The sequence below is a fragment of the Phalacrocorax carbo genome, chromosome 4, assembly GCF_963921805.1.
Source record: "Phalacrocorax carbo chromosome 4, bPhaCar2.1, whole genome shotgun sequence".
NCBI lineage: Eukaryota > Metazoa > Chordata > Aves > Suliformes > Phalacrocoracidae > Phalacrocorax > Phalacrocorax carbo.
In genome coordinates this window covers 57,500,323-57,514,200 of record NC_087516.1, presented here as the reverse complement: position 1 = coordinate 57,514,200, position 13,878 = coordinate 57,500,323, and the positions used below count along the sequence as shown (strand labels likewise).

At 38.8% G+C, this 13,878-nt stretch overlaps 1 protein-coding gene across 3 annotated transcripts in view; it reads left to right on the top strand.

The window, feature by feature from the left end:
• Positions 1 to 13,878, top strand: part of TBCK (TBC1 domain containing kinase) — a 112,595-nt gene that overhangs the window by 18,643 nt on the left and 80,074 nt on the right. For all 3 annotated transcript variants that reach the window (XM_064450062.1, XM_064450063.1, XM_064450061.1), the window contains one exon: positions 13,680 to 13,794. In XM_064450062.1, the coding sequence (XP_064306132.1) occupies positions 13,680 to 13,794 (115 nt within the window). The remainder of the gene's footprint in view (positions 1 to 13,679; positions 13,795 to 13,878) is intronic.

Sequence of the window (13,878 nt, the reverse complement as noted above, 5' to 3'; positions counted from 1 at the left end):
TTTGTGTGTGTGTACTTTTTGGGGAAAAAATAATTCTTTTTCCCTGTACGTCCTCAGTAATCTGTTTTAAATATAGTACCTATGAGGTTGCTCACTTTTCTGCTAAGCCACTATAGTGAGATGGTATAACATTTATAGCCTTCATGCAAGTTCTTAAAATTCTGAATACATGTTCTTCTGTTATTTTCTGGACCATTTGCTAACATAGAAAACCTTTTTTTTTTTTAAGAGAATGACAATAGCTGCTTTCAGTGCAGACTTCCTTCTCCCCACCTGAGGATTCTTGCATGATAGTCACGAGATCATCTTTAATCTCTGCAGGAGATTATTCCTTGGCTGTTTCTTGTACTATATTGGGTGTGCAAGAAGACAACGGTCTGCTCAGAGACACTAGATTCTTAAAGGGAGCTCACTTCTTCAGATTTTAGGTCTTTGAAGAAGAGGAGCTCTCTGCTTTTTCATGGTCTGAGTGTTTTGAGAATTCTTTTAGATTTTTGTGCACTGGAGGGTGATTTTAGACTTTTAATGCTGAAACAAAGGGAAAAAATGTTTTATTTATTCAGGAGCAGAAAACATGGTGCTGAGAACCTCGTTGTTATAATATTTTCTTTTTTAACCATGTTACACAGTAATTCATAATACGTGATCTTGGAATTCTGGCAGTATTTTAATGGTTGGGAGCCCCTTGCTTTGGGTGCCTGAGTATGAAAGCAGGATTTCCAGAAGCTCATCTGTTCTGTTCTCTTCCCGCATAGTGAAGAATGGCTCATCTGTCCAAGCTGGGAGAGGTTCAAAGATAAGGAAAACACTGGATTGTGCAGTACCTGCTTGCTCTGTGATTAATTTATGTTTGGCTTCCAGACATAACTGAAGTTTGTGCAAGTTTATGATAAAATATAAAGGCAGACATGGGAATTCTTTACTGTCTGCTGTCAGTAATATTGTGTAGTCTCCAGAAGTCATTCAGGTTTAAAACTCACTAAAGGAAATCTAGGCATTGGTTTGGGGTTTTTTGGTTGCTTACTTTGTTTTATATTTTAACTCTTCAGACACTTTGATCTTCAGAGGTATGCAGACTTACTATAATGATAATGAAGAATGAGACGAGCATTGGAGAAATGTTTCTTTCCTATACTTCAGCTATGGGTGCCTTTCTGTACAAAATTTCATTCAAATACTGAGCTGGCAACCTTATCTTTGTTTCATTTTCTACTGATTTCTGAAATCTCATTTTTCTGCTGCTCTTATAATTTTATCAAAGATTATAAACAGCTGGTACAAACCAACCTGAGCTGTTTTGCCAGTGCAGCATTTACAAACATAATAAAACACTGGGTTTGCTTTTCTTTGTTGGGTTGGGGGGAGAGGGGGGAAGTTTAGCACTGTGAAACCACTGTTACACTCCTGTGTATGCTGTGTATATGTATGTTCTTATAAGCAGAGAAGCTAAGAGGCAAACAAATGGGTTTAAGGAAAAAAGTTGTTAATTTTTTTATAGAGAATGCTTAAAGCAGACTTGGAATTTTGTGGATATTCCCCAATTCATTTATTTCAATGCATACATTTGCTGTAAACCAAGAACTGTATAATACAGGAGTGAAAGCCCCTGCTGAAAGACATAACCAAAAGCATTGTTTCCACATAAAATATCTTTAACTTTTTCTTCTTGTGAATAATGTCACTTTAAGTGAAAAGTTCTTAGAAAGCTTCCTCTTAGTAATGATATCTCAACATAATTCCTCTGCTTGCAATTGGAAGTATAAGACCTTGTAATGACATGGTAATGACAATGTAATTACATGGTTGCAGAGTGGTTCCTAAGAGCAAATGTAGATTATGACCCACTCCCCATTAGAATGAAAACTTCAAAAGGTTGCTGTTTTGGTGTTTGTTTCTGGAGAAGTCTTGCTGTGACACTGATCTTTGTAGCAGAGACTCCTCAGCCCTAGTAAAACCACGGTTATCTTTATAAAGTAGATGTAAGGTTAGAGCTTCCAGTTTATGAGGCTTGAGCTCTGTCTGGATAAAGACAGCAGTGGCAGGAGAAGAATCTTCTGTCCCATTGAGCTAAGCCTGAATGGTATGGCAGTTCAGGGTGAAAAGAGGCTGCTTTATTATCTGAAAATCAGGTACCTCGAGCATATGTACATTTGTTTTATTAAGACAATTCTTCAAACGTACAATCTAAGGTGGCCCATTGATACTGTTCTTTCATATGTACATGGATGTGCCTTTGATTAGAAAATGTTTTCCTTCTGGCCTTGGTGCATAGAAGGAAGCTGCATTAAGTTAGCTGTAGCACAGCAAGGCAGTTTCGGTAATATCCTCCCACCCATCCCACTTCCCTTCTATCCTGGCAAAGACCGTACTAGCCAACTCTGTGCAGTATTACCTCTTTTCTTAATGGGAGGAAGCAGAAGAGCAGCGATGAAATGAATCAGCAGTATCCTGTCAGCAAACCTTTGAAAAGCAGTAATTTTGAGTGACTAATGCAAATAGTACTGAGACTTGCTAACTTTACAGAATTGCTGCTGAACAAGCATGTGGTAGTGCCTATTTTAGGTGTACTATTGAAAGCTTTGAGTAACTTTTGGATATTCATTGGGTGGACTAACAACACATGGGCAGTTTTGTTTAATTACTGTAATTTCTGATAACTCTGTTGGTTTAATTAGAAATTCATGCCTGGGCTTGAAACACTGTTTGTGTTTCTTGCTGTGCATTCAGCAACTGTTAAAGATATCATCTGACTATGAACAGGGAGAGTGGAAACCATACTATTTAAAACCTTTTTAATGAATGATTGTGGTGACTATAAGAAATGATTTTATTATGGCTTTCCCCTTGAAAGAGCACTTTAAGCATGCTTGAGGTCAACATAGTGTTGCGATAATTGACATTAGGTCAGCACTTTAATTATACTTCAAAAAAAAGCTTACATTGCACTATGTAATTGACAATGCATAATGTAAGCTTTTTTAAGTATAATTTTTTCTTAAATCTAATATGTTTTGAGGGGAAAAAATGTGAAGGAATGGTGTTTTGTAAATTTAGTCTAATTTGAAGTAATCATTTTATGTTAGCAATAGTCTCAAAACATCTGTAGTGGTACACAAGAATAATAGGCCAAACCATCTTCTGTTAGGTGAGTGCTGGGTAGAGATCCCCAGCTCAAAATAGGATTTTTGTGTGGAGTGTGCATTGACTGATACCTGGATTTGATAGTCTAATGTGCCAACTTCAGCCATTGGAAACAGCGTCTTCCCCTTTTGATTGTTCATTTGAAGGGGGGTTGCAAGGATTTGACCCTTAAAAGAACTGTGCTGCCAGATATGAAGGTATTCCAGATCTCCACAATCTTCTGGTTGTATGGAAGTTGCTAATGTGCGTTAACTGAATCTTAACTTTTCTGGTGTGAAAGAGATATCAAAACAAGAAGAATACTTCTTGATCTTCAGCTTTGGTGTTTATGTTCCTCAGAGGGTTTGGGGTTTGCTTTTTTTTTTTTGTAGGAAATGGAAATAGGTTTCCTCAACTTCAACTCTCCTACATTACAAAAACCCTGAATCTGACGAGCTGTGCATCAGCAAAATGTCTCAGCAGTGCAATGCTGCGATGAGATCGGCAAAGAGTAGCTGGCTGAGGGATCATGAAAATGTTTTGTGGAGCACCTTGCTTTGGTGCTTGATATCTGCTTTCCCGAGTCTATAACCACCTTTTATACTGCCATATATGCTGAAAGGACGTGCTGTTACTAGTGAGTTAAAAGGATTACGTGGACTTTGAAATGTATGTGAATAGTATTCTTTTCCTGTAACTTTTTCTGCTAAGTCAGTGTCACCAACTCTTGCCATTGTGTTGTAACTTAGTACAGTTCACTTAGATGTTATTACCTCAGCCTATTTTCTTTATATTTGAGAGAAAAATCTTACCTATATAGCTATAATCACGAGCTTTTGTAATCCTTCCCACCCCCTTCTTGTAGTAATGGAACTATTCTTTTTTGAAGTCAGCCTCATAAATGTGTGGACCTGGTGGCATCTCTTTTTTCATTATTTATTTATTAGCCATTCTGAATTGGACAGCTACCTTTTCTAGTGGTGCCCATTGTATGAAGTTGTTCGTTTTGTTTTCATAACAAAGGTTATGGTGAAAAATCCAACCCATGATTTTGTTTCACCCTCAGCTCTCCAAACCGAGGTAATTCAGATGTGATCTTTGCTAGGTCTATTACTTTTTCTGTCATCTATTTTCTAATTAAACACGTGTTTAAGTCTGAAAATATTGTTAGTATATAAGAATTGTGACAGGGCAGGATTTCGGAAGCAAGCAAAGTTTGCTTGCTACAGAAGTCACTTTCAGTCTTCTTATGAACTTAGGTGTCTTCAAAACCACAGGGTCTGAGCCGGACACGGATCTGTAGTTGGCATTTCGACATGCAGACAGCAATTGTTTTCCAGATACATCTTTTACTTCAACATGGAGGAAGGTAGGGAAATAGGTGCTGCCCGCTGTGTGACCATTCATCATGCATGTTTAGAAGTTGCTTTTCCTTCAATGATTGCATGGTTTAAGGCTCTGGTAATACCACTACTTGTACTATTTACTGCATAGTGAACGTTTAATAGACAAATATCAAGGCCTCTATACTTTGAAGAGATGAAACTTAACGTACCCTATGCCTAGAAATTTAGATGCTGGTACATTCAGATACAAAGGAATTACAGTCCTTGCCTAGAGCATGGGATCTGATGCCTTGTTTGGAACTAACTTAAGACACCCCATAGCAGCTGAAGATCTGATTTGGTGCATTTTATTGTGAAGGAAGAGCATTCTAGCTGCAGTTAATTCCCTTATTTGCTTTTTATGTGTCATCTGATTGGTTTCCTGCGTCTGTCAGATTGTGACAGACCTTGCCAGGATTGTTGATCACAAAATGTGTGCCCTTTTAAAGGTAGATGTATTTGTTCAGATTAAGTCCAAAAGAAAACAAAATAGATTTTTGGAAATCTGACTTTAATTGATCTTAATTCTACTCCTACATTTCACCATTTAGCTCCTTTTGGAAAAGGAGAGGAGAATGTGAGATGTGTTGTTTCCTTTAATGAAAAGTTGGCAATGTGACGTATGATACATGTATATAATGCTACTGGAGTTAAGTTCTTTAATGTATATTTTGAGGTCATCGTTTTGGTTTTCATCCCATTAGCTCATGTTCTCTTATTGTTACCTGTGCATCTAGTTCTCTTGTGTTAGTTATCTCAGAATGTATAGTCTGTGATAAGAAAACAGAGTCTGTGATCTGGTTTTAAATAAGGGCTACTTTAACTAATCTTTACATGTGGTGATTGAAATTTTGTTTATTTCACTGCACTTTCTGGTCCAATGAAAACTGTCATTATTGCTCCTTTTACATATGAGCCAGCTGAGGCTAAGATGCAAAAAATGACTTCTCAGAAGTTAATCGGTGGCAAGATCAAAAACTGAGAATGTGGCTGTGTCTTTCCCCTTCTGTGCATTAAACCAGATGGCACTAGAGTTTTCATTATGATAGTGCTTTATAAGGTGTGCTTACTTTTCAAAAGGACTTTGTTCATTTGTTCCCCCAATTTATGGGATGAATGCTGTATGTCTTAAAGGAATTCAAGGTGCAATATTTTAAAAATTTTTGCTTTATGAGGAGCAGATACTCTTAAATCATTCAGAGTGATAATGATCTTCAAAATCACCTATTAAATCTTTGTGTGCAATCTCTCTATATAAAGTTGTTCTTTATCTGTGCCTTCACCCATTGTTTTATGGACTTTTTTGTTGTACATTATGAGTTGAGACCTTCATAAAATTGTAACATTTATGTTGCTTTTAAAGTAATGCTTGCAGCTTAGAACTCTAAAAAAGGACTTTTTGAGTTTCTTCAGATGAGCAATATGAACTTGTTGAAGATACCCTGTGTGAAATATGTCTGCACATGAGTTAGAGACTTCCTGAGGACTCTGCCTGTAAAATTCTTTTTTTGTCTTGTATTCTCTGCTTGTTGCATTCCCTTCCAGTTCATTTCATTCTGAAAATGTTAGTGCATTTCCAAGTAAATTGGCAGTGTTTACAATCTCTGTCCCTAGTGCCATTTTTTAATCAAACACATAATAAAGTGCTAAATAAACCATTCCCACCTGTATCAAACTCTTTATGTTCTGTATAGGGTATTTTGTAATTTATTTACCCAGGAAGAGCCAATTCATCTGCACATCTGGTTTTCAACCCAGTCCTGCTTTTTATCCAGTTTTCCAGCTGGTTGATTGAGGCATAAGGAGGTCAGATGGCTTTCTTGAGGTCAGTGTAGTGATTATCTCAGCTGGGATTATACCCAAACTTTATCCTTCACTGTAACCACTTGGCCACACCACTCCTAACCAGTCTTTCTGCATTGTTGGCAGTAATGGAACTAACTGCAAATGTCATTTTCTTTGTTTTATAGTTTTGCTTGTATTGAAATATTGTCACTTTTTTTGAGTTCAGAAACATTACATCTGTTCACAACCTGGTTCCGTTCCACTTTGAACAGACACAATTTTTTGTGGTGAATCTCCTTCCTGAATTCCAAATGCATGTTAGTTTCACAAATTCTGGGGTAGTGATTAATGACATTGCTGGTTTGTGTTGCTCTGGTGTGCTTCCTCAGGGCAGACCCTGTCTGACACTCCTCTTTGGAAGAGGAACCTGTGTTTTTGCTCCTGTGTATCAGTGCCATAAGCTTCTTAAGACTCCTAGTTGCTGAGATTCTCTTCCTCTAGAGTTAACTTGTTTACAGCAATAATACAATGTTAGAACAAGACACACATATTTGATAAATGCCTTCCTTAAGCATACATTTCTATGTATGTACCCATGAGTTGTAAGTCTGAGAAAAGAGAAACTCTGGAACTTGGTGTCATCAGCATAATCTTAGCCCATTTGGTCTTGCTCTGCTTTCCTGAGGAAAGTCAAAACAGTTCTAGTTCCAGTTTTTGTTATCAATTTCCTCGCACTGTGAGTTGTCACTGCACTGAAGAAACATGACTTAACACTAATCCACGCATACGTTGCCAGTAGGTACAAAAAAATTACGGGGCTCTCTACAGTTAAGTAGATGATGAGGCTGGCTTTCTGGGCCAGTCCTGCCTTGTTTCAAATTCCGGTGTGGCCTCTGTTCATTTCACTAGATGAAACACTCTTACTCAAAATAGTTCATTGTGTTGATTGCACTGTCATTACTTTCCCAGCTCAGCTTTCTTCCTTCTACAAAATGGATTAGGAACTCTGTGTTGACTGTCACAATAGCATAAAAGCAAGTGACATTTACAACTAGCTATAATCACTTAAAAACACCGCAAGTGCATTTGTAAAAACCAGAAATACTTTTCCTCTCCCCAAGATTTTGCTGCTGCCTCCACTTTGCCTCCAGCTCCAGTTATCTTTACTCTGTACTGCTGTCCAGGTACATCTATGTTCTGGTTGACCACACTGTCATAGCCACAGCTGCCTGGGTCAGTGTTATCAAAAGTGGAGGTTGCTTTGTCTAGGAGAAGGTAGGACTGGAGACAGCAAGCAGGCAGGAAGATCTTTTGAGATACCCGATTACTCTTCCACCTTAAACTATTTTCCTGCATCACCAGAAAAGATGGAGATGATGTATTTCCAGTTAATGCCATGAATGCATTTCCATTAAAGATTACGAATACAGGGAATTCGTGTGCAGATTGGCATTAGTTTTCCGTTAATCTAGAGGAAAAGAAACTTGTGTGAACCTGTAACTTCATGATACTGACATGAATGCTGAAATTCTCTCTTCACTGTTTCTTTTCTTATGTTGGAATTCTTTTATTCCAGCAGTTTAATAGGTCAAGTCTGCTGACACCACCCATCTCCGATTTCCAACTGTATGATCTACAGTCCTTTTGTTCTTAAGTATTCAAGATGTCATGCATCAAGTAGTTTTTATTCTCCCTTCAGCAATCTATGGTATATGTGGGGACGACTACTTCTGCTGGCTGTAAAATGCATTTTTCCAAAATCACTTTCCCTGCTCTGGAGTTAAGCAGTTGTTTTCTTTGCTTGAAGATGAAATTTAAAATTAGCTTTCTGGAAGTTAGAGCAATAGGGCACCATGAATAGAACCTCATGATAAAGAGACAGCAAGGAGATCTTATGAACAGAGTACTTGGTGGCTGTGAGTTTCCACAGTAACTCCTGGGTGATATTCTGTGAACATGGGTGAAAGGCTTGGAATAATGGGCATCCTGTTACAAGAGCTGTTGAGTTAGTTTATATTCTGACATTATCAGACATGATGCTCAGGAGGCAAACTTTTTTGTAACCCAGAAGCAAGCTTGAATTAGAGGTTGAAAGCCAGGAGAATATCAGGGGACGCTTTGTATGTGCTTGCTTTGTATTCGCTGTCTCTTAGGCGTCTGGCTGTCATCTTTTTTGGAAACAGGGTAGTGATCTCAAAGAGTTTTTGGTCTGAGCTAGTATGACCATTTGTAGTGTTTGGAAGACCAGTAATTTTACCTAAAATGAAAATGATCAGTTGCAGAAAGTTGTTCCTAGAGCATCCTATCTTGGAGTCCAGCTTCCTGCTCCTACAAGCAGCTGCATTATCATTCCCATTAATAATCACAAGTTTAAAAATAACCATTCAAACTGAATAATCCATAGGTAATATTGTTGGGGCTTTGGGGTTTGTTTGTTTTTGGTTTTTTTTTCAAGAATTCAGGATCCTACCTTTCTGTCATAAATCTTCTAATTTCTAAATGTGTTTCCAACCTCTTTTGTTTGATCTTGTGCTTATGTTGAGCTATGGCTTGGGCAATTCTCCCTAGCTGTTTTTTCCCAGGTACTGCTCTCACTACTGGGTAAGTATGCTCACTCTTAGCTCTCTATTCCACTAATTATTTTAGAGGCTTATTGTCTTTACTTGATTCCTGATAAATCCCTCTTTCTCCCTCTCTCTCTGTGTTAATATCTGATCCTTTTGAAGAAAAGTAAGACTTTTAGTATGACAATGTCTTCTAGTATAACTTTTCCTTTTCACCCTGGCCAGAGGCTGTTCTCAGTCAGATGGGAGATTGTAGTGGGCGCACTAAGAAGAATCTTTTTTTTTTTTTTTCCCCTCTGTCTGTATCCAAAAAGTGACAAAAGTGTTCTAAGCAATCAGATTATTTCATCAGTGGGTTTGCAGCACCACAAGAGATTGAAACTCTGCTAAAACATCTGTTTCCTGACAGGTTAGGTTCATTACTCCTGAAGTAATCTTCCAGAAAACGGCTTTGTCCTTAACAGTAAGAATTCAACAGGCTGGAGATCAGGCGGACTGCTAAGTGGAAAAGCTAATGTTTTCTGTGAAGGCACGATGCAGCCACCTGTGTACTATTACAGTGTGGAAATTAGTCATTTGTCTGGTATAGCTCTTGGTCTGACAAATTCTGGAGGTAATAAAACAGTCCTCATTTTTGTGGGTTTTTAAGTCGTCTTCCTTTCTCTCTCCACCCACAAATGCCATGCACATGCCTCTCTTAACCATGCTGGTTTTGTACTGCTGGCTGAACTTGCTCATATCAGCTTGTAGAGATATTTTTTCTTCTTCCCTACTTACAAGATGAATTTCTGAGGGAAGAATTCAGTCGTCCTTTGTGCTTCCTTTGTGCTTCCTTTGCTATGGTTCTATACATTCAAATTACAGACCCAATCCTGGTATTGGTTTTAATCCTTATATTCTTTTAATTCTTCATTTCTAGAATGGAGGAACACAAAATGGCCCCTTTTCATGGGTATATTTCTTCTCCTCCAAACCAGGAAAAAAGCAGGCAATGATTAAATCCAAGCAGTTTGTTTTTACATCAGTCTGCAATGCTTTCACTTGAAGACAACCCCTTTTCAAAAGCTTAGCTGAGTAGGCTACAGTTGAGTAGGTTTGTTGGTATCCAGACCAAAGGTTAAAATGAAGCCTGGTCCTTGAAAATGTGCTGGTAGTTGTAGAGAGATCATGCCTTTTTCTTTCTTTCTGTGAAGTGTTCCTTTTGCCAAGGAAGTCCTGTTGCTTCTTTCTTTCTGCTGTCGGTGGAAAGGAAAAGAACCTTAAAATAAGCCTTCTCAAGAGAGCTAGGAGACTGACGACAGCTAGTACCCCTTCAGATCTCCCAGTTGTCGAAGTGCATCTCATACTTTCATGCTTTTATTTAGTGCCTCCTACCACATCTGCCTTGAGCAGCAGAATGATTTGCTTCAAAATAATTTGAATTCACAACCACGATCATCAGCTGCTGAGATGAACAGGGTATTTCATGCCACGCAACTGTCATTATGGATCTCATTAGGTCAGTGGTGTAGCTTGGTGGGTGTTGAACCCGCCATGCCTCTGTGTTGCCGCCTTTTCTCCTGTGTTGTTTCTAGTGCTTTTGCTGTTTGGTTGGGGTTTTTTCCCCCCCCACCTCGTGTTAGAGGAGGATGCTGAAACCTCCTTAGTTCAAGAGCCCCAGTAGCTAAACTACTCCTCTAGATCTATCATAGTTTGCCACTAGCTAGTCTGTTGAAAAATGGGCTTCTGGATAATCAGGGGAAAAAGTTTCTGAATCTGCTCAGGCCTTGCCACCAACATTGGGCATTGAAAAAATGTCCCTATCTCTTAGGACTGTGTTTTCTCTTTCTGCTTATGGTTTTTATGGGTTTGGGGTTTTTTTTGTTTAAAAGCTCAACTTAACCTGAAGCCTGGAAGCTGCTGCATGAGTGCATCTTCTGCACTTCCAGAACCCCATTGCAAAGCTTGCAGTGTTGACAGTGGTTGTAGAAACTGGGAGAGAGTGGAGCCCTACTGAAGCAAGGGGATAGCCTTGGTAGTAGTCTCCATTGAGGCAAGGGACTGCTGTTGAACTTGGCCTTGGGGAGTTTAAAGCAGAGAGATCTGTTGTGCTTGATAATGGCAATGAGTATTGTCAGGCCCTTTGCAATTAAATGCAAACCTAATGGGTAATAACCACGAACTGTGTGCTTTACTGAACAAATGAAACAAGACATAGATAATGTGCAACAGCGCTATGAAAAGCTTGTTATACAGAGTTCCCTCTCTCCTGGGGAGGTGGTGTAGGTGCTTCAGCTTGAGAGTGAGGTACTTGGCTGAACACTTCAGCCCAGCAGGGTGGCATCAAGAGCGTAAGAATGCTGAGAATTATGTGCAATGAAAAATGTTTATCATTCATGTGTTGCTGGTCATTTTAACACCATGGAGGATTTATCTTCAAGTGCAAAGAATCCAAATGCAGTATTTTCAGGCATTTGCCCGGGGTGTATTCTTATTAATTGTAAGCAAACAAGGAGAATAAATGGGTGGCTGAGGCCCTCTAGTGCCACCAGAGCACACTGCACTCCCCGGGCACAATGGCCACAAAATTGCACTTTGCATTTACTTTTATGTTTTTTAATAAAGAGAACACTTTTTAGGCTAAAATACCTCACACAATAGTTTCCTTACTGGAAACACGGATTGTCCATCATTTATTTTTATGTCTTGTTTTGCAAAGCTGTGCAAAAAGTGAGAGAGAGGATTCTGTTTGCAACCATTATTGTTAATATTTGTCTTGCAGGCAAAAAACTATACAGGGAAGCTGAAGGCTTGTAAGGTAAACTTTTTACCACAGTTATATCTCTGCCCAAGAATGACTGTGAGGAAACACTACACAGCTAGTGGTGTCTGATGCTGTGGTGTATTGTATAACTTGAGGGTGGGAGGAAAAAGTGCCAGTGAGGGAGGAGCAAGATCGTTGTGGGGTTTTGTTTTGTTTTTGTGGTTATTAGCCATGTGGTTCTGGTTGAATTACTAAGACCTTGCGAATCACTTCCAAATGTTATGATCTAAGATACAGCAGTGTGGACATATGTTAGAATAGATTCCCTTTGTGCTTAAAATTTAACTTAAAAGTGTATATTCACAACTAGTGTAAAGTAGTACAGAGCTCTCCTTCTAGGAAAAAGGTTAGAGTCTAGAGAATAGTTCTATGTAAGGACAGTATTTCTGTGTTTCCCTAGTCTCAGAATTTGTTGGAATTGTGGCTTTTGTCAAAATCTAGCTATTTACTGTTGTGATAAAGTTTTGGCATTCAAAGAGGTATGAATAGTAGCTAATAAAGCTTTATAAAGGAATTGGTTCTAGTGTTTGTCCAGCTAGTTGGCTTGTCACTCTCTTGTCACAACTCTGCCGTTGTTTAGCCTGGGGAAAAGGAGGCTGAGGGGAGACCTTATCGCTGTCTACAACTACCTGAAAGGAGCTTGTGGCGAGGTGGGTGTTGGTTTCTTCTCCCAGTTAACAAATGATAGGACAAGAGGAAATGGCCGCAAGCTGCACCACAGGAGGTTTAGATTGGATATTAGAAAAACTTTTTCACTGAAAGGATTGTCAAGCATTGGAACAGGCTGCCCAGGGAAGTGGTTGAGTCACCATCCCTGGAGGTATTTAAAAGATGTGTACATGTGGTGTTTAGGGACATGGTTTAGTGGTAGACTTGGTAGTGTTAGGTTAATGGTTGGACTTGATCTTAAAGGTCTTTTCAAACCGAAACAATTCCATGAATCGCACCAGTCTGTAATGCTCCCCCTCATTTGCTGTTGCACAAATTTTTAACAAGCAAGAGAAGATGGTGAGCCTTGTCCAGAATGCTATTGCATGTTATTCTTTGACAATGAAAAAAATGGGGATGTAAAGTTAAGCCTCTATAAGTAGATATGTTTTATTGCTTTGTTTTCTGGACATTTTATAAACCAGCGCCTTCAGAGATAATGTTGCTAAGCAGACCTGAAATGTGCTCTGAGGGAGAGTGAGCGGGTAATTAGGGAGGGTAAGAAGTTAAAAGGAATCTCTCTGGGTAACATGAGATCTGTGTTCTTATTTTCGGTATGCTTTGGAAGCCTAATAATGGTGGTGTCTGTACAAATTCCTGTTCACTTCCTCACAGAAACTCCTCTTTAGGGCTACCAGTTCTTACAGTAAATGACAACTTTTGTCAAAATATAGAGCTATGTCAAAATGGTTTGGTAGATGTCATCGTTCCCTTCCAAAGAAGGTAAGGTTGATACCTCCAAGGTTGTAAAACAAAATGTGCTGAAAATGAAGTTTTCTGCCCTTTCTTTGATTTCTTGTTGTAGATGTTGAGATGACTGAACACTGTAGGTATGATCTAGTCTGGCCCCTACACTATCTTCTAGATAAGCCCAGTTAACATCTGAGTTTCAAAACCCTTTGTTCACTTGAACTTTTATATGAACATAAATATCAGACCTAGGAAGAACAAACAAAAATAAAGGAAGATTGGGATTTCCCCCACCCCGCCATTAGTTGAGGTATATCTCATAGTCTCTGTCACAGAGAACATGTTATAAATTGTCACAATTTTCTGTTGTTTTTAAGGACCAGTTCAGGGTGAAGAAACCTAGTTGTGGGATATTGAGGAGTTTTATGTGGTACTGAACATATCCTACGATATTTAGTGCTGATCCCTTAAACTGTTCTGGAATTGTGAATGTCTCACTGGTGTTTGGAATAGCTGTGGAACACTCTGATTCTTACAAATTAAAAAGGGAAACATTCAGTGTAACATGTTCATTTATCTTCTCTTTTTTTTGTCTGATTTGGGGATTATTTTTGTTTTTTGCAGTTCTTCAAGGATCTTGTGCATAGCATATGAGGTTTTGCAAGGTTTGCAATATATGAACAAACATGGAATGGTCCACCGAGCCCTCTCCCCTTGCAATATTCTTTTGGATCGAAAGGTACAGCTACAGGAATAAATCTATGGTTTTGTTTGGTTTTTGTTTTCTCCTCTTGCTGCAAACAAGTAGACTCCTATGTCATGT